Source organism: Anoplolepis gracilipes, chromosome 13 (genome assembly GCF_047496725.1).
Source record: "Anoplolepis gracilipes chromosome 13, ASM4749672v1, whole genome shotgun sequence".
NCBI lineage: Eukaryota > Metazoa > Arthropoda > Insecta > Hymenoptera > Formicidae > Anoplolepis > Anoplolepis gracilipes.
Genome location: NC_132982.1, coordinates 9,286,534 through 9,310,225, shown reverse-complemented (window position 1 = coordinate 9,310,225; position 23,692 = coordinate 9,286,534). Strand labels below are relative to the sequence as shown.

The 23,692-nt window shown below is 27.5% G+C and overlaps 4 protein-coding genes and 1 long non-coding RNA gene across 8 annotated transcripts; 2 read left to right on the top strand and 3 right to left on the bottom strand.

The window, feature by feature from the left end:
* Positions 1–60: 60 nt before the first annotated feature.
* On the bottom strand, positions 61–6,840 carry LOC140672783 (sodium-independent sulfate anion transporter). Of its 3 annotated transcripts, XM_072905187.1 has the most exons (10): positions 6,576–6,839; positions 5,132–5,289; positions 3,086–3,307; positions 2,689–2,884; positions 2,228–2,448; positions 1,585–2,137; positions 1,281–1,507; positions 926–1,099; positions 664–826; positions 61–359 (listed from the first exon to the last, which is right to left on the bottom strand). In XM_072905187.1, exons 3-10 carry the CDS (start codon positions 3,290–3,292, stop codon positions 205–207), a joined length of 1,896 nt encoding a protein of 631 aa, XP_072761288.1. In that variant the 5' UTR covers positions 3,293–3,307; positions 5,132–5,289; positions 6,576–6,839; the 3' UTR covers positions 61–204. The 3 variants fall into 3 exon arrangements, with proteins under 3 accessions (XP_072761288.1, XP_072761289.1, XP_072761290.1); XM_072905188.1 differs by lacking the exon at positions 5,132–5,289 and having other exon boundaries at positions 6,576–6,840; XM_072905189.1 differs by lacking the exons at positions 5,132–5,289; positions 6,576–6,839 and adding an exon at positions 4,079–4,609.
* Positions 6,841–7,032: 192 nt separating this feature from the next.
* Positions 7,033–9,538, top strand: Eaf6 (chromatin modification-related protein EAF6/MEAF6). The gene is made up of 4 exons (XM_072904561.1): positions 7,033–7,259; positions 7,633–7,836; positions 8,031–8,067; positions 8,919–9,538. The coding sequence occupies exons 1-4, from the start codon at positions 7,188–7,190 to the stop codon at positions 9,257–9,259; spliced, it is 654 nt and encodes a 217-aa protein (XP_072760662.1). The 5' UTR covers positions 7,033–7,187; the 3' UTR covers positions 9,260–9,538.
* Positions 9,539–10,059: 521 nt separating this feature from the next.
* On the bottom strand, positions 10,060–13,361 carry LOC140672369 (cuticle protein 8). Of its 2 annotated transcripts, none has more exons than XM_072904467.1 (4): positions 13,132–13,361; positions 11,734–11,789; positions 11,313–11,619; positions 10,060–10,695 (listed from the first exon to the last, which is right to left on the bottom strand). In XM_072904467.1, the coding sequence occupies exons 1-4, from the start codon at positions 13,180–13,182 to the stop codon at positions 10,417–10,419; spliced, it is 693 nt and encodes a 230-aa protein (XP_072760568.1). In that variant the 5' UTR covers positions 13,183–13,361; the 3' UTR covers positions 10,060–10,416. The 2 variants fall into 2 exon arrangements, with proteins under 2 accessions (XP_072760568.1, XP_072760566.1); XM_072904465.1 differs by having other exon boundaries at positions 11,313–11,622; positions 13,132–13,357.
* A 3,686-nt stretch (positions 13,362–17,047) lies between these two features.
* On the top strand, positions 17,048–20,034 carry LOC140672447 (uncharacterized). Its single transcript, XR_012047897.1, has 4 exons — positions 17,048–17,174; positions 17,881–17,959; positions 18,943–19,068; positions 19,963–20,034. It is a non-coding gene; the product is annotated as an uncharacterized lncRNA (long non-coding RNA).
* Positions 20,035–20,523: 489 nt separating this feature from the next.
* Positions 20,524–23,603, bottom strand: Tango2 (transport and golgi organization 2). The gene is made up of 5 exons (XM_072904623.1): positions 23,098–23,603; positions 22,683–22,929; positions 22,316–22,534; positions 22,002–22,207; positions 20,524–20,677 (listed from the first exon to the last, which is right to left on the bottom strand). Exons 1-5 carry the CDS (start codon positions 23,237–23,239, stop codon positions 20,658–20,660), a joined length of 834 nt encoding a protein of 277 aa, XP_072760724.1. The 5' UTR covers positions 23,240–23,603; the 3' UTR covers positions 20,524–20,657.
* Positions 23,604–23,692: the final 89 nt, after the last annotated feature.

The following is a 23,692-nucleotide window of genomic DNA, read 5'->3' as shown; positions in this document are numbered from 1 at the left end:
AAAATTATTCTTTGCATCGGGGGAAATGAAAATAAGATATCTTAAGAAATAACTTTATTTCTATCTCGCTTTTAATTTATTGTTTTGTATGCTTAATATCAAATAAAAAGATTACATTAATATCTTAAAAATAAGGAGATTCTATTTAATTAATTAACTTTTTGTCCTTCATTGCCATTAAACAAGATCGAGTAGGATTTAATTTCAACTTGCAGTGGCATGCAACAGCGTGCTTGTAACTTCGCTGAGCTCATGGCAAGAACCACGCGCATTTCTATGAACCATTTCTGAATTATTTAATGCTAAAGATGTAAATAGTTTGTCATGTGTTTGTTCGAGAAATTGTTGCGAAGATTTGTCTGAAAATAAAACGAAATGCATAAATAGGTTTCTTGAATATATACAAATAAACATTTTTTAATTCTAATGTAGTATTTGATATTATGTTTAACATATCGATTTCCTTGATTTCAAAATCGAAATTAAGTATTTTAAAACATTTTTCATCATTTCCCATTCTTCTTCAGTATTACATAGTCATGATCTCAAGGAAAATGTAAATAAAACAAGAAAAAACAGACTTAAACAAAATTAAAAATAGAAGATTTTAATATAAAACTAATCGATTATATTACAATTATAATAGATGATTTGATTGATTACCTTGAACTGTTGTTAATAAGTAAGAGAGCTCTTCTTGAGTCGAAACATACTGAAATTCCTCGCCGCAGGCACCTTTCAAAACAGTAACAACATCTGATCTTGGATTGTAGAAGTACAAGGCCTGCTTACGGTTACTAAATTCATTAATCAATGTTTTGATACCCTAAATAAAAAAAGGGTTTTTTAAAATAATACGTTATACGTTATACGTTATACGTTAATCATATTATATCTTAATTATATTAGATTTTCAAAAATATACCTTAGCAGCTGTAAAATCTGCCCCTAAAATATATCTACAATCGACAACAACTGGCACTTGACTAGATCCTTGCTTTATACCAGCATTACCAACTGACTGCTTTATAAAATCAACAGCTGGGAAATACAAGCTGTTTCCTGGAGTAACCAACAAGTAATCTGCGCCAGAATCAGTCTACAACAAATGCGATATAAATATCATCAAAATAAGAATTTAGATGCAAAATAATAATTTCAGAGAAAAACGAATTAATAAATATTCATCAGGTTTAACTCTTTTCTTTTCAGAGCTCTACAACCAATACCGTAGAATGATGAACAAGAAAAAAAAATATTCTTTAAGTTTTGCTACCTACTGTACATTTGTCGATGTGGACTGTAGGTCTTGCAGAGGGATATAATAAAAACATCAAATTTATGCCGACACCCGACAAAATACCATACTCCACACCAATGATAAGACAAAATAAAAAAGTAACAAACATCGGTATTAGATCCTTTTTGCTCGATTTCCATATTAGCTTTACAACTTCGTATTCGATCATATATATTACTGCACAAATAATAACTGCTGATAATGAAGCTAAAAAAGAATATAATAGTTATGTCAAACTGGTATTTATCGTCTACTCTATTGCATGTGGTAAAAAAATTTACTACCTTTTGGAATGAAGTAAAAATACGGCGTGAGCAGACTAAGAGCCAGCAGAATCAGAACTCCGGTATACAATCCACCCATTGGCGTTTTCACGCCACTGGCATGATTTACCGCCGATCTACTGAACGATCCTGTAACTGGCATAGAACTTGCGCAAGAGCCAAGGACATTACAAATCCCAAGTGTCAAGAGCTCTTGGGTGGCATCGACTTTACCCTCGTTCACAAAAGCTTTAGCTATGGCTACGTTGCCGAGTACAGCTATTATCGGTACTAATACTATGGCGGTATTCAATTCGGAACACATTTGCGTGAAGGTATAGGTTTGATTGTTCACTCGTGTGGAAAACGGTGGAAAGCCAAATGACGGAAGACCAGATCTCACCGGGCCTGTTAGAATAAATGGTGATCCAGATTCGGACGAATCATATTTGTACGCAATAGCAGAGCAAATGATAACCACAATGGCATTTCGCGCTGTGGCAATCAGCCATATCGTTTTCGTAAAGATCTTTGACTTTTTACTAACATTATTTAATTTAATATCCTTCATTTTCTGCAAAACATAATAAAAAACTCATCAAAAAGATGTATCAAATGTAATACAAATATATGTTAAACAAACGTAAAAATTTATGTGCATTACCCTAAATAACAATAGAATTATAATACAAGAAAAACTCATCCCAGCGTCCCATGGATTCGTGTCATTAATATTCTGGAAAACTTTTGTCAAAGTATCTAAAAATCCTTGCGACGAGATTTTTAAGCCTAATAGACCTTTCAATTGTGAAGCAACGATTATAACAGATGTTGCTGATGTAAAGCCCACAGTTACTGGTATCGAGATAAAGTCTATAAGTACACCTATAAAAAATTATTTTTATGTGAAAAATAAATAATATCCATTTAAGGTAGGCTAACAAATGCATAAAAAAAATTTCTCAAAATTGCAAAAAAATCTAAAAACTCGCAATAATCTTGCGCACACATACCTCACGTAATTTGTATCTTGCGTATTTAAATAAAAATATTTTTTTCTCATTCATAATTTATGTCACACGTATCTAATGCGTTCATTTAAATAAAAACTTTTCTTCAGCATACCTAAACGTAAACATGCCATTAATAACTGCAGACAGCCGGATAAGAACGCAAGAAGTATAGCGAAATCTGCATTTTTTCCTTGCACATAATCGTGAGTCATTAATGCCATAAGCGCGGTGGGCCCAATCGTAATATCTTTACAGGAGCCGAATATTACGTAAATTATTGCTCCCATGAATGCCGAGTAAAGACCATACTGAAAGCAGATGCTCCATTATTATGATATATTCTCGATTTGTAATATATCTAATAATTCAACATAGAAAAAATACATTTTGTATTATTCATTATTAATTAGTACTACATTATTCATTATTAATAATTCTATATGTATAATATTAGTGTTAATGTATATACATATATATATATTATTTTATACACATTTTTTATATTATACCTGAGGTTCCAAACCAGCCAATGTCGCGTATGCGAGTCCCTGTGGCATAACTGTAAGGCCGACTGTGATGCCGGCTATAAAATCGCTAAGGAACTTTTCCGAATCATATTTCGTTATCCATGCTAAGATGGGTATGCGTTTCGATGCTAATTTACATAGCTGATCGATACAAGTTTTTCTCTTCCAACGTTCGACCTCAGTCGCCATTCTGGATCAGTCCAACTTCATAAACAAAATAAAAAACAAAAATACATAAATATATAATATAAAAATCTTCCTATTATTTTTCTATATATTATTTCTTTTATTTTTAATTTTTTATATTAATTTTAAACAATTTTATTATTTATATACTTATTTATATTTAAGTTTATTTGCTTCTTACACCTCGAGTAAATTATTTAAAAAAATATATCCAGTTTATCTCTTATTATGTATAGGCTACATATATGCATGCATAAATAAACGATATTTTTTTAGATTGAACAACACTAATAAGAGGTATTTATATTTTACTATAGAATTTATAATCACGCATATATAATGATAATAAATTTCATGATGCTGTTCTGTCTGATATCTAATGAGAATCGAGTGAATTACACATATGTGACGTTGATATGGAAATGCGTTAATTTACATTTATACGTGCAAAATATATATGAATAAAGATGAGAACTTTGATCATGATTCTATGTATGAGTACTTTTAATATAAATTAAAATTAACCGTTTATAAATATATGAAATATATCAATCGTCTTGTTAATATACGTATTCATTTAGATTTTATGTAACGATCGTTTAACACAAAAAATATATTACATATATGTGCAGCGATTAATTCTTCCCGATTGCTCCGAATGAATCAATGTCCGTTATCTAGAGCGCGTATATGTTTGTCCGCGAAAAAAATTGATAGTTAAATTTATCGTCGAAACTTATGAACTTATTACAGTATAAGATTACATATCGCGCATCCTTGGAAGGGTACCATTAAGTTTATCTTAGATGATAAGTGTAGAACACCGTAATGGTGAGCAATTGAGGATAGGGAGAGCCGTGTCCGCAAAAGCAAATACAATACTTTCACTGGGAGAGAAACGGATTTCGCCAAACATATATTTCTTTTTTTTCCGTCTCTCTTCTTTTCTTCTCCAAAGTCACTTTAATTCGTAGAAGCTACGGTAACTATTTCCGTGTTATGACATTTATTATCCGGTCAAAATTATACTTAAAGTTTGCACTCGCGATTGGAAATTCTGGCAGACCGTGGACTGAAAGTGCGCGTGTTTCGTCGAGCCCCTTATATACCCGGATAACGAACCGAACTTATATTGGTCGGGGAAAAGTTTCTGTTAACCTTCGGACTTTTTTGCACAAATCGTGAAAAATACGCATTAAATGATAGATATTCTTATATTCCGTTATAAATATATCTATTAAGTTCTGTTTTTTCGTCTCTCTTTTAATCGTGTAAATTTTATAGAAAAATGTATTTAATCATAGTACATACATATATAAAGAGAAAGAAATAGTTATAAATTAAAGTGAGTATTATTCTGATGTATGTATTTTAGGAGAAATTTCAAGATTCTTTACTTTACAGGCTTATACGAAAAATTAAATACTATTCTTCAGTCTATTTTTTTTTTTTTTTTTTTTTTTTTTTCAAAGATTAAATATATCAGAGATTTATAAGATTATTTGAAAATTTAAAAATTATATATATAAATTATATATGTATAAAAGTTATATATAAATAATTATAAATTATAAATTATTTTAAAAAAATTATATATACACAATGTTGACATACATGCTCTAGTTATTAGAAATCTGTATGCTTTATTTTAGAAAGAGTTTCAAGATTGACCGGGTTAATCATTGAGTCGCGTAATAGTTTCCAGATAACAAAAAAGTTATACGCGTTTGATAAACACGATTGCTAGCCTTCGACGGTTTTCCATTAACATCGATTAATTATGGTTTAACGAGCGATTAAATCTCATACATCTTCAGACACATATCTGATTGAAAATCTTACTCTGATTAAAAGGCCAAAACGCGTTACGAGTCGTCGAACGGCGTGTACGTATGGATGTCTCGTAATAATTTCCGTGGAATACCATTTATCCATATCGACCCCATTGTTCACCAGGTCGTTGGAAAAAGTCGATGAAAGACTCTGACAAGCACGCCAATCTGTTCGAAAGTGAATACAACCTTGACTTACTTATATTTCAAATTTTTCAGAATATATAAATATATATGTTTTTCTCCTGTCAAATGTCCTGTCACGTGTTGCTTTCCAATAATAAAGAAGTAGCGAAGTCTATGGACTTTATACGTAATCTAATCTAATCTAATCATATAATATTGTCCATGATGCATCCTCGCGTGCATCGAGGCTTCATAGCAGCAAAGTGCACAGTTATTTATACGACATACATCATTTTTATTAGATAAATTGATCTGAATTCAAACCGAAATATGCTCCCATTACAGTAATGTATAGTTTAGTCTATATACTATATCAATATTATAATAAAATCAAAGTTTTTAATTTATTAATTTATTATTAAATTAATTAAGTTAAATTTATTATTTTTATTAAAATTTTCTAGCGTAAGTTTTAAATAAGATAAAAGCATTCTTTATATTTAATTACAATTATCAAATAATATCTTGTAATACATCACTAATTTTTAATTATTTGAACTTTGTGATTTGCTTACGAAAGTCTTGAATCTTACAAACTCAGCACATTCTTCAATCTAACATGCTAATAATGAGAATTTTTACTCTAATGGCTTGAAAGAAAATCTAAACAAATTCCAAAAAGAAAAAAGTCTACGCTGTTTGAAGAATGTGCTGACAAGAATTTTCAAGACTCAAGAATTGTGTAACAAATCGGAAAGTTCAAATAATTAAAAATATTAATGATATTACAAGACATTGTTTTGATACACTTTAATTAAAAAATGTTTTTATCTTATTTGAAACTCTTACGCTAGAAAATTTTCATTAAAAACTTTGATTTTATTATAATATCAATATCATATATAATATTATACTATGATAATATTCATGTTTCTTGATATGAAAATATCTCATTAAAATATTGCTTGTATACATATCTAATGTAAAAATTAACAAAAATAATTTTTTACATAAATTTACGTTTCAAAATTTAATTCAAATAACACACACACACACTTTTCTTTTAAAATAAATTTCTTGTAATTATGAGTTTAAATCCACTTAAATATTGTTTTATTATTAAATATATCATTATTAAATATAATTGTTTAAATTAAATCTACTCAAATCAATCTACAAAGTCAAAGACATGTATTTACAATTAAAGTCCGATTTTGTTGCACTTATATAAAAAATTATATTATTGCTTAATTATTTGTCAAGAATATCTTGATAAAATATCTATTGTATATTCTTTTTATTTAACCTAAAAACCTAAAAACACTTACAGGGAAGACTGCTCGGTCGTTGACGTGTCAAAATAAATCAGGATTCTCACGATTTGGAATATGTTGAGGAAATGTTTTCGCCTTGCATGTAAAAATCATAACAAAATTATGCAGTTATAAAGTTATCTTGCACAGAACCTACTGTGATATTAATCTAATTCCAAACAGCACCGATTCCTCATCAATGTACATCGGACATCTGACCTGACACCAATAAACAAAACCACTCATTTCTTCAACTCGGCGTCTACTGTCTACTGCCAGCTGCTAGCGGTCTAGTTTGTCAGTCAGAAGTGCAGAGCTACCAACAGTAGCGGGTAAAATAATATAGACAGAAATAGAGTCCCTAGAATATATATTCTAGGGACTCTAAGGGATCACGTAAAACCTATCTCTTTCTATTCAACGCCGCAGTCTCGACGAATACGGGCGAGTTATATCGCGCATGCGCGAAAACGGGACCCTTTCTAAAGAAAGAGCAACACTGTCCTGATTACATATTTGCAGCAAGTTGTAAGAGTGTATCATCGAATTGTCTTAAATCTCATCATTAATTTTTGTCAAATTTTCTGTTATTACAACCGCGATTTCAACGTCTTTCTACAGTATAAAATGTCTACAAAATCCTCAGTGGATTTGCGGGCGGAGTTGGCAGAATTAGTAAAGCGTAAAGCTGAAATCGCTGTGAGTGTATACATGTCAATAATTTTTATTCATATTGCGTCAAATGCGTACAAAATATCGCGCGCTTACATATATTTATACGATACAAAACTTCTTCTTTTATCTCGTAATATTTTAATTAGATCTATAAATAATACGAACAGCTGATTGTGATTTACAAAATTTTGAGGTTATGATGTTAGAAAATAAATATAAAAATATCTTAGCAAGAATCCTAGCGTGTGATTTATTTTTTTTTTTTTTTAAACAAAGATAGCATTATTGAATGTTATTCTTGTTACGTTGTAAATGTAGCAACTATTATAATAGTACAATGCATCTAGATGCACTTGTGTATAAATAGAGAAACTTGTACGAAGGTTAATTTTTGCAGGATACATTAGCCAACTTAGAACGTCAAATATATGCCTTTGAAGGAAGCTATTTAGAGGATACACAATTGTACGGAAATATAATAAGAGGTTGGGATAGGTATTTAGCAAGTAACAAAAATACTAACAGTAAAGCTGACAAACGTAATAGAAAATTTAAAGAAGCTGAGAGATTATTTTCCAAATCATCTATTACATCTATGGCAGTAAGTAAATAAATTTTTATAATAAAATTTTATTTTTAAAATACATACATTTTATTGCACAGAAAGAACAACACTTAATATTACATTATTATTTAACTAAATAATTAAATTAAACTCGACTTGTAATTTTCTTGTAATATTTTGTATATTATTCTAATTTTGTTGGAGCTAATTTGCATTGTTTGTTATTACAGGCAGTTAGCGGACTTGTAGAGAACGCACAAGAAAAAAGTAAGGACCTCAATGGATATTCATGATTATTATATCATGATTATTTATTTGTAAAAATAATATTCTTGTATTTTTTGTACACACTTTTTTCTTTATTATTCTCTTTTCTGTAGAAACAATAATAATTTAATGATTGCATAAGTAGTTACTTGTGTTTGATTAAGTATCTGATTGCGTTATTGTATATATTATTATGTTATAATTAGAACGTATCTGCACTGATTTTTTTTCTTGTTTGCATTGCTTTACATCTAAAAGAATATTATTACTAGAGCTAGCATTTGATATTTATATCTGTACAAATATAAAGTATTATAATCTAATATTAGAGTATTAGAAATCTAATATTAGAGTGCGATGCTGAGCTTAAGTAATTAAATAATTCTCTTAGTTTGAACAGAATTAGTTGCTATACATCTGTTATGTTTAGTAGTATATAAATAATATTTTATTATAAATTATATAATGGTATTGTTTTTCATTTTCCTATTAATCTCTCTAAATTATGTTATACACACATACATACACACATATGTATTTCAAAACCATTTAAATGACCATGCTTTAAGAGAGTATTAATATAAACTTTGCAAATACAGTAGTAACGATAAAAAATAATTATAATAAAAATACATATATAATATTAGGTAAATATTTATATTACCACAAATATTTATTTTCTGGTACAGAAAAAAATCATACTCGCTGTGAGCATAGTCTGAGTGAAAATTCTCCATATTTCTAACATTTGCTTATGCACCTATGTCGCTCAATCTGCAAACAATATCTATTTTTTCTTGCTTTCTCTCCACTTTGTATACCGTTAATATGAGATCCCTGCTTAATTCCAGTTGAACGATACAGTGAATCCGAATCTCAAATTGGAAATAGCGGAAGTGAGGACAATTGCAACTTTGGCAATTCAAATGCAATCTCTTCTAGCAATAATAAAGAAGCTAGCGGAAAAAATCATACTTCTATTCAAACTGGATATGCCCAAAATAATGGCACTCTTAATAGTTCGGAAAATGCTTCGATTCAATTTACAAATGGGTCAATGTCGAATGGAAATTTAGAACATATTACTACACCTGTTAAAGAAACCTGTCACAGTAATAGTAAAGACTCAAACAAAAATAAATCTACAAACAGCGCAAAAAAGAATAGCAATAAAAGATCTAGAAATAGATAGAAACTCTAATCATATATGTATACAAAATATATATATATATATATATATATATATATATATATACATATATTGATGTACATTCATTAACTTCGTTACATGGTATTAAGCGATACAAACATTGCATTCGTCATGAATGACGAGATTAGCTCTAAGAATCTTTTCATTTATAACATCGTATTCTCATTATGTTCATATATTTGATACATTAACATTAGGAGAGCGATTTAGATATTCATTTTTGTATATGAGAGAGACAAAACATTTCCATTTTAACTTAAACTGTATTAAAGATATGATTAAGTTAATACATTTTATCTTATGCTAATAAATTAATTTTTTCATATTATATGCATTAATAAGTATAATTATAATACGTTAATATATGTTATAAAAAGATAAAAATAATTTTTTTGTATTTTTAATATTTATTACAATAATATTAATTTTTTAAATTTGCTGAAAAAGTACAACTTTTTAGAAAAAAAAGATGTAATGATAAATAGACATATAAATTAATATAAAAATATATTCTTTGATAATGCATGTAACAACCGGAAAGCTATTATACTAATGATTTTACATCGTTTTTTTCCATTATAGATATAGGTACATTATAAGTAAATAAAATAAATAATAAATTAGATTTCTTCAAGATCTGTAAACATTAAAATATTTTATTTTTTATTGCTGAGAGGTCTTCATTTTTTAATATATAAAATTTCATATATAAAACTCATTTTTTTATATATAAAATTTTATGTATTTTTGTATAAAAGTATTTTTTATTTTTTTCTTATGTAATGTATGTTTTTTAGACAATATGTTAGCAATTTTTCAATTCTCTTGACAAAGCGCTCGTACAATATTTTATTTTGTATTTTATTTCGACTTATTTTTGCACACCTTTTCTTCGATTGTAATATACGATTTCTCGAATACATTGTATGTTTAATAGCGTTCAGTGAAGCATAAAATACAATATAATATAAATTAAATGTACGTTGCATATAAAAGCACTCTAAAATAAGAAAAGAATATGATATTATATATATTATAAGAAGCTGTCCATATAGATATGCAAAATCTTTTGCCTGGAAAAAACATTTTGCATATCTATATTTTGTATGGAAAGAAAAAGCAGAGATTAAACTAATATGTTAAATGTTATGTCTGTCATTTGTAAATATGACACCAGGTATAAATGTTTTTATTTCGGCTGCAGATTTTGTGTTCTTTGGAGGTTCGCTTCTAGTCACAACCGCATTAAACCCATTACGATCATCTGCTGTATAAGAAACGGTACGAATGCTTCCGTCTGCTTCAACGACCGAATATTCTCCTTTAACTGTATCTCCGTCTCGCTCTTCCCACGCTGATTTAGAGTCACCGGTATATCCGTCGATTACACCGTAATTAAAGGAATATTTGGGATACGCCTGATAAAAAAATATATATATGAAATCTCTTATTATACATATATGTATATTTCAGAAGCTTTATTCGTAAAAAAAAAAAAAATTTGATTGAGAAACAAAATTGTGTATACATATATTCTAGTGAAAAATATTCTCATAAAATTAAAAGGCAAAATATAAAAGCTGATAATAGATTTTTAAAAATATTCTGTTAAATGTGAAACACATTAAAAATTCCTTATCTAAATATTTTAAATAATATGGAGATATTTCATATTTTTAGCATACATAAATTTTGTAAGAATTTCTCATATCCATATAAATGTAAAATATTTTGAGATTTCTTATTTTACAATTTTTTAAAAAATATTTAAAAAACCTGAATAAATTTAATATTTTTTTTAGAATTTTTCATAAATTTCATAAATAATGAAAAATTCCTACAATTTTTTTTAGAAATTATGAGATTTTTTTCACCAGAATATACATTGATATATTTAATCTTTATCCCTGTCGTAGAATCTTATTATTATGTATTTAAAATAATGATACCTTATCAAAAATATTTAATTAGTTATACATTTATCTTCTATTTTCGATATTTAACTTTTTACTTTCGTCATTTTAATAGCATTTACCATATTCTGGATATCCTTTTCCAACGATTTTGGTTCAGTAGCTACGATAGCTGATGCAGATTTGACGATGGGTGGCGCAATGTATACCAAGGAAGACGTTCTTGGTAAAGGCTTATATAACAAAGGTGCCGATACTTTGACGTATGTGGGCGATGGTATATGACTCTCTGGTCCAGACACTTTACTTTTCATAGATGCGAATTTCAACGCACACGCGATAGTTGGTCCGAATGCATCCAATGATGTTGAATCGATAGGAGTACACGCGTATGCTTGCCTCGAATTTTGAAATGGTTGCGAGGAATACCTGCTGCAAAAGAAAATACATAGAATATTTTGTTTTATTCTATTTCTTTTTTTTTGTTCATAAAGTCAATATAACACGAGAAGAATTTTTTCATTTAAATTATTTTGCACTTACTCTTGAAGAAGATTCGCTCGACTAAAGCTGAGCAACAGAGTACATAAGAATAATATCTGAGAACAAAAAAAAACAGACACATGAGATAATATCTCGATATATTTAAATAACGAATAGAAAGTTCTGTATATAAAGGACTATTATTATTTAATAATTATTTTATTTTTGTTATTTTTTATTATTTATTTTTCTATTATTATTATACTATTATTTATATACAGGACTCTAAACACAATAATCGCGTTGCGTTAGATGTGTAATTTTTGTTATTTGAAGAAATTAAGAGTATAAGAATTATTCGACATTACTAGCGGCGATGCTTCTATTGCACAATAGAAACGATCCGTGCAGCTAGATTACATCTACAGTTGCTGTTTCACATTCTCTTCATACTTACATACAATGTACTAGATCTATTATCATTTTCCCGAAGAGCGTCGAAAGAATATTCGATCCGACACGCACACAAACGTCATTCATTCTCTATCTTTTCAATAATTTATGAGAATATATTCTATGAGATCTAATAAATAATATCGTTATCGAGGGAATCTAAAGATTTATAGCTTTATTTATTTTTTGAATCTGTGGATATACATATTATATACATGAATGTACATACACGAAAAAAGAATGACGATATAATCATTAGTTCATTCCATTGTGTTTAATTAAAACATTATTACAAAGGTGACAGTTGTATAAAATAAATGATAACATTATCTATTTATTCAGTAAATTCAAGTCTACTTGTGCGATCTTTTATAATGTAATGTTTATAATGTAAATAAGGCTAATAACGTTACGTCATTCATTTTTGATGCTGAAAAATGGGTTGCTCCGATAATCATTATATAAGGAAGTTTAATAACAAACATGTAAGTGAATGTATTATATGTAAAGAAAAATCGTACTCGCGCGTGGGATGCTGCAATTCTTTGAGAATCACAGGGACAATATATATACATGGTAGTCCACTTAATTATTAACAGTCCAATATTTACGTGATCAATTAATTATTCTGGTCTCGAAATGTTACATAGGTACCCTGTTACATATTTGAAATTTTTAAATTGCCATGTTTTAGCCGACAAGAAAGTCAGAGGAAAACCCATCTCGACATAATTTTAAAAACTTCTAGAATCTATAAATTTCGAAATCAAAATGATTAAAATTAATCGCCTAGTTTTTGAGACATATTATTAAACTGTTAATAATGTGAGTCACTATCTAAATGTAAAAGTTGTTGCAACAAATAGACAAGAGTGAAATTTTTGTAACAACACTTGGTATACATGAAAAATACCATTAAAAGCAGAAATATAATTATATTAAATAAATTATAATTATATTAAAGAAATATAATTATAATATAAATATAATATTTGTAATACTAACCATATTATAGGTGGTCTCTTCTAAACTGCATTTCCGCATAGTAAAGAACATTGTAATCCGTGTGCGAATCCTGAGAACACGAATGCGAAAAACATGTAATGTAGGATACCTTTCCTGATTGACGGACACCCAAGTATGCTGTCTTTTTTTTTTTTTTTTTTTTGTTTTTATTTGAGATAACGTCTTTTCTTCAATCACACATTTTCACACAGAAAAATGCTTCACGCAGTTTAATGAAACGAGATATTTTCGTAGAAGAAAAAGGTGTCACTCTCTTTCTCTTTCTCGTATTTTCGTTGTTCCTGATCGGATAACGCGAACGACGTCTTGAGCAAGCACCGTCTCGGAGAGTGTTGCAGCATCTCACGAGTGCGAATCTTCTTTATATATACCGCGAACATTCACTCACATTTTTGTTGGTCTCTCGCGCCGCGCACCTTAACATGCAACGAGATTGCAACGATGCACAATCGGGCATCAGGAAGCTCGCATGGGAACATCGGCGAACAGTTGTCAATTATAGTCAGTCGTTGCATCAGATGAATGATCGAATTTATAACCGTCGTAATTATGTCGATATACCTCGTTTGCGTCATTTTTATAATTTTAAATGCCCCCTAAATAAAGATATAAATAGGAAAAAACAAAATGTTTTTTTTCTCATAAAATATGATTTTTTATGAATTTTAATTATGTCGTGTTTAGTGTAATTTGCCGCAAAAGTCTAATTAGCTGTTAAAATTGCTTTCGAAAAAAGATAAATATAAGAACTTTAGTTTTTTTATTATACATATATACAAAAAATATTACGTAAAGAATAATATTATATTTTAAAAACCTATAAAAAATATGTCTTTTTGAAAAATTATTTTTTTTTATTAGAAAAAAAAACAGGTTTTGACATCTTTATCCTTAAAATTTTTTAATTGATCTATGTGAAATAAAATATGATTTTATTATTTTTGATTTACAGATAATAAAAATTAATATGTGCCCTTATCCGTTTAAAATATACATGATCCACGAAAAGTTTCTAACAATAAGTATAATATAAATTGTGTTAAATTATAATCAATATCATTGTGTATGTAAATGAGTTTATTGACTGCAGAATCTTTCTACATAATTGCAAATTTAATATCTTTTTATAAATCTACAATTATATATATATATATATATATATATATTTATAAATGTAAATTGTGAAGGAAAAAAAGGAAGATAAATCAAACAACTTCGCCTTATTTTAAAAGGAAATTTCTATCTTCTTTTGTATCACTGTAATTGCATTGAAGAATATTATTCTAAATTAATTAACTTTTTAGTTGTTCACTAACCGTTACTTTCACTTTGTACATAACAAAAATAATAATTTAGCAATATCTTATAATAGAAGCGAAATCTATAGTTGGCTACCAAAAATAATAATACTACTGCATTAATATTATTTATTACAACAGTTAATAATAGTACCGAATATAATTGTTCCAGTGATACAAAAAACTTATTGTATATTAAGATTAATACATCAATCATTTAATAAATTATATTAATCTGCTCTTAAAATGTTATACAGTTTACTAAATTCTTTCCATATTTGTATATAGTATATAGCATATATATAGTAGCCCGACATTCAACATTTACATGGCGGATTTGGAAGAGGAGATGAAAAAAGAGCAGATAGAGGGGGAGGGGGTGATAGTCGGAAAAAGAAAGACATGGACAATATCATATGCCGACGATGTAGTTTTATTGGCAGAAAGAGAAAATGAATTGAAAAGTATGCTTACAAGGTTCAAAAAATTTCTAGAGAAAAGAGAGCTAAGGTTGAACTCGGGAAAAATAAAAGTAATGATATTTGAGAAAGGAAGAGGAAGAGCAAGGAGAAGAGAATAGAAAGATTAGAAGAAGTGAAAGAGATGAGTTACTGGGGCTTTATATATTAGAAAGGAAAAAGAAGACAATGATAACAATAAAAAAACGTGGGGACAAGATAGAGGAGAAAATATTTAAAAAAGACTATGTGAGAAGAATGCGAAAATGTTCGAGGCATTAGTGAAAAATGTGGGATTGTCCGGAGCGGAAATATGGGGATGAAGGAAGGAGGAAAGACTGGATGGAATAAAAAAAATATGTGAAATAGATTCTGGGACTGGAAAGGACAACACCAAACTATATAGTAATGGAAGAAGGGAAATTCATGGAAATCAGAGTAAAGGCGCTGAAAAGAGCGGTGAAATATGAAGAGGAAACAAGAAAATCGGGGAAGATATTGAAAGAATTTAAAGATATTTAAAGAATGTTTGAAGGAGAAGGAGAGAGAATGGGGAACAAAGAAAGAAAAGGAAAATGAGCAAAGATAAGGAGGAAGGTACTAGAAAAGAAAAAATATGAAGGGAAAGAGAGAGAGGAGGAGAAGAGAATAGGCAGAAGACATAGCACAGAAAGTAGTAAGAAGCATCAGGAAGAAAGAGGAAAGGGAGAGAAGGAAGAAGATAGAAGAGTCCATATATAACAAAGAGTATAAGAGAATAATTACGGAAGAAAGACCAATATATTTGAATAGAAGAATGAAAATGAATAATAGAAAGCTGGTAGCAATGAAGTGAGAGAAAGGGAACACTGGAAAGAAGAAGGAGAAACGATACGTAGATTGGATAAGAAGGAGAAGGAGAGTTTATGACACGTAAGGTTGGCAAGGTAACAAGGCAGGAGGAGGAAATGGAAGTGGTGCTAGGAGAAGAAGGGCAGGGACTGAGGATTATTAGAGAGATAATAGATAAAAGTGAAAAATGGAGAAAAGGGGAGAGAAGGAAGAAGAGGATGTGGTCGAAAAGAAAAAACCACAGCTTAACAGTATTTTAGGGAGGAAAACAAAGCAAGGACAAAAAAGAAAGGAGAAGGGACAGGCAAACAGACAGACAGACAGACAGACAGAAAAAAAAAACTAGATATATAAATATACATATAAACGCTATAAACGTTGTTAAAAACTGTGAAAAATAGATAGTGGATTTTTGTTTCTTTTTTCTTTTTTGTTGATAATATTTTAGTCATCTTAGTTTATCTTTGTTCAGTTTAGCATTCTATTATATTGTTTTATTATGTTTTATTATGATAATGTATTGTACATGATTAATTGTGATTATGTAAACCAGAAGTTTATCCTAAGCCGAAAGGCAAAGGATTAAATAAACTAACTAACTAACTATATAAATTACGTATAAAACATTAAGAAAAAACTATAAAAAATTATTAAAAATTAAAATATTTTATATTAAACTTTATATCATATTTTGTAATATTATATTTGTATGCTACAAAATATGAGATTTCTCTTAAAAAAATACGATGCGTGCATTTTTTTCCTTCTTAATAAAAAAATAAGAAAATAATTTCAAAAAGAACTCAAAAAAAAGATACATTAAATACAAATGCATCATAATTAGAAACGAGAAGACAGTTTGCAGTTGTCTAAAACCGGCAAATAATAATAATAATAATAATACATTACATTATTAGTATACTATTAGTATATTAATAATAATAATAATAATAATTATTATTATTATTATTATTAATAATAATGATTAATAATAATATTAATATTAATGATAATATAATAATACTATGATACTTAAAACTGATTTTTCTATATCGGTTAATTTTAATTTCGGTTTAAGTTATATTTTTTTCTTAAACTTATCTAAAAAAAGACGAAGATAGTTTGGCCTAAAATTAAAGTTAGAAAAACGTTGCAGAAATGTATCTTTTCTCAAAACTTTTTTCTTTGTTGCATTATTGCTGCCGTGTTGTTACGGCTGGACAATAGCTTTTGTCTTTTTTATTATTTCTTATGCTTAGCCACGCCCTTCGTACCTAAATAAAAAGAAAATTTTAGGACTACTTGTTGTTCTGGCTCCATGTGATTATACATATTGCTCTTGAATTTAATAATTTCTTATTTGTATTTGCTCTTGCGTTTAGTGTGAAAATTAACTGCGGCGAGTGGTAATTGCTGATAATTAAAAATGAAAAGGGTATGTTAAAAAATCGTCGATTTTTACCCCTCGTGGGTAAAATTTGTAGTTTTTTTTTTAGTTTTTTGATGTAGAATCACGTGGTAACATTCATGTGCTGTTAAAATAATGTAAGGAAAATATGTGCCAGAAGCTTAAAAAGTCCATAAAATATCATTTTTCTGAGTGTCATCGTTTCGTGATCGATTATTTGGTGACTAAAAAATATGATTTTTTTTTTATATAAATATATGTATTGGCATTTTTTATTTAAATATATTTTAGAAATTCTATGTAAGTATTTAAGTCCAGCGTATCACAGAATTGGGGGCTAATGCTAATACAATGCTATGACGTTAAAAGCTTTTGAATAATGCACGCGTGTGTGTGAAGAAGTATTTAATTAAATTGAATGTGTGTGTGTGGACTTAAAGATCCTCATTCTCATTCTCTTTAGAATCTGATGAACAACAATTATAAAAAATATTTGAAAAATTTTACCCAGATAAAGTGATATTTGTATCTAAATATGTAGCATATACGGCTCTCTGGAGTTCGATAATAAAGTTTCTCTCGAAAAATAAGATTAAACCTCCGACATATACGTACTAAATGGCATGTGAATGTTACCACGTGATTCTACGTCTAAAAAAGTATAAAAGAAAGGATACAAATTTTACGTGCCGGCGGAGGGTAATAATCGACTTTTTAACATATTCTTTTATAGCTCTTTAATTCAATGGACAACAATAGTGAACGGCAGACATTTACATTTAACACACCTTACAAAAAAATAAGGCTTCAAAGTAAGAAAATTATATATTTAACATTTTTTATACTATATACTTTAAACTTATATATTAACATTTAAAAGTCCTTTAGGAAAATAAAAATAAGCTAGTATGAGAATATATGTATATGTAAAGAAAAATTGTAAAAAGATGCTCTCTTACATTAATCATTAAAGTAAAACCAGCATATGACTTGACTTGCATGCAATTAAATTAAAAGATGCAAAATATTAGTCTTTTTACTTTAACGTGCTCAATAGAGAAAAAAATTTTTTCTCATTTCTAAAAAATATAGGTTTAGTTTCAAAATCGAGTATCTCGGTCAAACAAATTTTAGAAAAATTTACCAAAAAAAACATTTTGTAAGCAAAATGTTGTAATGTATGGAACTTGATTTAAATTTTTGGGGAGAAATTTTAAGGAACAAAACGATTTTTTAAGCATAGAACGAGGAAGATAAAAAATTTAAAAGAACTCGTTAAAGTTAAAACTTGAAATTTCAAAATGCTTTTTTTAATGTTTACGATAATTTTCCATCGAGTTGTAGCAGTTTGAAAGTAGCCATATGTTTAGAATATAAAATTTTTTTAGTAGTATATTGTACATAATTTGTATATAGGCCTAATTACAATGCATTGATAATATATAATATACTATTTATCTAAACTGGGACACATCAAATTATTTTCTAGTGTCTGAAAATCTAATTGCATGTCTACAGGACAAGAAAGATTAAATAGAATTAGGATATTTAAACATTTTTAATGCTCCTTTTGGAAAAAAGGCAATTTCGAAACCAGACAATTAAAATTATTCTCATACTTGGCTATTTGCAAGGTTTGAATTATAGTTAAATAAACTCAGATTAAATTATAGATATCAATAAACTCAGATTCCTGCATTTAAATCTTTTTTTCTGTACGAATTAAAGTATAGAGACTTTTAGCTATAATATACTATCTATCTAAAATGGCATAAATAAATAAAATTATTTTTAGTGTCTTCGGCTGGTAACGTGCCACAAAATAGAAACCCAATTAAATTGCGATGCTCTAACTGTTGTGTTACATTTCGAACTTACAATGAATTCCGTTCACACAAATGGTTAATGCACGATTCCCCAGGTTAGTAAAAACTGTTTTTTTTTTTCTTATATTTATGATATATTTTATGTAAATATCTTTTACCTCATCACAAAGAGAATTTATGTTTACAACAAATGAAAATATCTTTAAGACATATGTTTAAAACATTAAAATATATTTAAAAAACAGTTTCACATTATACGTAAAAGTTTTATAAATTATAGTTAAAAAATTCAAATTCCTACATTTAAATTCTGTTTACTAAATTATACGAATTCTTCTAGTTATAACATATATTGGTAAAAACATTTTTTTAAGGTATTTTTTTAATGCTTTTACATATGTTTAAACATCGTAAAAAAATTGCGACTTGTTATAATATATTAATAGTTATCATTAATAATTATAATATATAATTTTATAACGTATACTACTTATTTAAAATGCTGATGTAAATAATTTTTTTTTTAATGTTTAAAGTACTATAGTTACTTGTTGGCACAAAATAAAACATTAACGATACTTACTTAGAACTTTTAAATCCTTTAACAAAAAGAATGTACTTTTGCAAGCCAGGTTCAATTAAAATTACACCCACATCCGGTTTTTTGCAAAGTTAGCAAAATTTTGTTTTTTAAGTAATTAAGACAAAAAATAAAAGCAAATTTTAAAAAATTAAGTAATTAAATAGATTCTTAAAAAATTATGTTAAATTTTTATTTAAAATATAAAACATATGTACACAAACGAAATTTTCTAACATTATAATGCTTGAAATATCATAAATCATTAAAAATTCTAAGTTTTATATAAATTATTATTTAAAGCCAGACATTTAATTTTTATTTTTGTATAAATTGTACGATGAACTTGACCGATATATAAATGTACCAACTATCTAAAATAACATAAATTTTTTAAAAAATGTTTCAGCACCCCAGAATACAAATAACGTATCAACAACAAGAGAAAATCACTTGAATAGTAAAATATATAAGTGTCCTGACTGCAAAGGGAGTCTTTTTTCTTACTATGAATTTCGATTACACTTGCAATTGAAGCATTCTATCGAGTCTCAAGTTTTGAAGTTTCTGGACAACTTGTTACCTTGGGTTCCGAATCAATATACGTGTAATATATGTCAACAATTATACACTTGCAAATATGAGTACGACAAACACCTATCCGAACATATTACTATCTAATATGATTTCGCCCCAGCTGTGACAACCGCTATAAAATTCCGCGATTCTTTTTCTGTATATGCAAATATAGGTTTCAATATGAAATAGTTCACAAAAATCATGAAAACATTATGGCTAACTAGGCAACTTGTCCAATAAATCAAATCAAAATGACAGCAAATTGTGATCTTTTTGCTTTTCCTACTTTTCTCGCGTTCCTTTTGTTTTTTTATTTTCGGTTAGAGATTCATTTTGTAAAAAAATATCAATATTTGTTTAATTTTTATTAATATTTTTATAATTTTATGACTTTCTCTATGACATATTTCGCATTCAAATGCATTATTGTGACGAGTTAATGATTTTTTAATATTATTTATGAAAACTGTAGCATTGTAACAGGCAAAAAGTAAATTTCGCATTCCAAGATAAATCGACCGTTAATTAATTACTATTACTTCTTTCTGAAAAGAAAAAATTTCCAAATTAGAAGTGTGAAATTCTGGTTAAAAATAACAAATTATTTATGATCTTTTTGCAAACACGAATTGTGCACATCAGAAATGTATATTCATATATATACGTATTTATTGCAAATATTTTTAAATTTCGTATTATGTAATTATTATTTATATGTAAATATAAATATGCATGGACAGCAGAAAGCTTAATCTTCACGTCGAATTGCCTAAAAGTCTCAGATGTTTATACATATAACTACAAAAATTTGTTTTCCATTAAGATTACGCAAATAAATGTAATTATCATTATTACTATTACAAGGTGTATACTCAAATTCTGCAAAAAAACTTGCCTGAGAATTCCAAGCATTTTTGTTCAAAATTCCAGATAAAATTAAAATATTTTTAGATGCAATTTTAAAATAAGTTTATTTATTTTAGCATATCATTTTTTGACATAAACAAAAAATATATATTTTAAGCAGATTTTAAACTTAAAATATTTTAAATTTTTATAAAAAAATTTTTAAATAAGTTCTTTGATATTTTTTTAAATTCCCTGACAAAATCCTAACAAAATTCCATGAGAATTCCATAATTTTTCAAGGTATAATAAAATTCCCTGAGAATATCAGGTTTTCCCGATAGTATACACCTTGTATTATAATGGTTTATATAATCTACTAAATTGTAATACCACTAAATTAAAAATTTCGAAATAAACTGTGAATAAAATTATTGTACCAGAAAAAAAGCTGTAATTATTTTACAATTCAATCTAAAATTTGAGAAGAATTAAAGAAACTGTGAAGTCACATTCACGATTAATCCGTAAAACTTTATAAAACTACTTTCAAATAATTAAATGATTACATATGTATATATAAAATATTTTTATTATATAATTATTGAATAACATTAAACTAGACTTTGTTTTCATTTTTAAAATATGTTTGGTGTATGTTTGTTTGTATGCTTAAGAGTATACATATATCAATCGTTATAGCTCAACACGTTTAGACACATTTAAACACATGGCAGTATGTAAATATTTTGCTGCATACATATAAATATAGAATGTATAAATATAGAATGTATAAATATATATATATATATATATATATATATATATATATATATATATATAAATTTATTTTACATATTATTTCGTATTTTTTTGCGTTATATATAAATTGTTTCAATTGTCATTTTTACATTTCTATGAAACTTGAAAAAATATTGCATCCTTTCATGATTTAATTTCCAATTTAGAGTCATTCTTTAATATATTAAATTAAAAATTAAATTAAATATCAATAAATATTACTATATATCAATTCATTTTGAAACTGCTGTCGCTTCCACGTAAGATCAGACGTAAGAGTTTCTTCAACAAATGTTACATGATTTGAACCATCAATCAATAATATAGAATGTGTCCTTGTACCATATTCATTTTCAGAAACAAAAATTGAACTAAGCTCTTCATATACTGTAGGATAAGTCTTTTGTAATTCAGGATCTGGTAGATATCTGTAAATAAAATTCAGAATTTTGTATGAGCATTTTAAATAAATTTGGTATCACGCAAATGTATTTGTATATATTATTCTAATGTATATATATATATACACATCATACTTTGTCCGTGATTTTAGAAAATTAATGAGTTCTTCAATAAGAGTGTTTTGTTTTGATACATTCGCATTCTGTACAATACATTTAAATTCTTCTTTTCCTACTTCAACTTTTTTATAAGAATGTTCTATTCCACTGTTTCCAATACCTATAATATCACTGTCACACATTTTTGGTCCAGTAGACTTTGAATCACTACTTAAATAATGCGTATTTGCATTTCTGAAAAAAAATTGTATAACTGTAATCAATATGTGAGATTTTAGCTTGGAAAATGTGTTATCGCTACATTGTACTATTGCTAAAGATTGTTAAATAGAAACAATTAAATATTTGGATTTATATTGCCACATATCAATAATTTACTTACTTTAAATCTAATAAAACCAGAGAGTAAGGATTATATGGTTGTCCGTTACTATTTTCCTTATATAACTCGTTCAAGTACGTTTCTATAGAATCGTTGGAAGTGACAAAATTACTTATCAAAAAACCACGACTCTTCTTTGATGAATTAAGATTTTTTTCATTAACCAAATTTAAAATAACAGCAGCTTTTCCTTTCAGTGACAAAGCTAACCAAGTTCCACCTTCTCTACCAGGTTCCATGTCAATACCTATATTATTTATAAATTTTTTTTTTAATTAAAACTGTCACAAAAATATTTTTTTTTTTTCCTTAAAACGTGATTTTATCTTTGTATTCTAAACTATATAATACTTAAGAAACATTTTTTTTACAATGTTACTATTTAAAATAATTTACTAATATGTTTTTATCATACCTCCTAAACATTCTGGATGCTTATTCCAATAGTGAGCAGATAACGCAGGACGTTTATATATTTCATCTCGATTCGTTGCAATTATGAATCGATAAGATTTAATATCAGCATTTGGATTGCGATAGATAAACAAGATGCACATAATTATTCACAATTATTTTTCTAGTTAAAAGGCTTCTCAAGTTGAGACACAACATAACTTTTCAGTAACACTCGGGTAAGAAGATTCAAAGAGCTTTTTATACTCGATTATATTTATTTTGTATCTTTTTTTCATTTTCTGATAGCGATAACGTTATCAGATACCTTATTCATAAATTAAGATAACGTTGTAATTGTTTGCATATATAATCTAATTGTAAGATGTTCTCCTGTGTTTTATTATGCCATCAAAATTCTTATTCATTCTTATTTTTATAACCAAACCGCGAACCGCGGACCGTGGAATTTGGACGCTGAATGATCATAGATTATATATTATACATAGATTGCTAATGTGGCGAAATGTGATACAAAGATAGCCATTGGACGCGTTCAGCAGAACAAACCTAGCAAACGAATGTGATTGGTTTTTACTCTTGGAACCAACAAATAA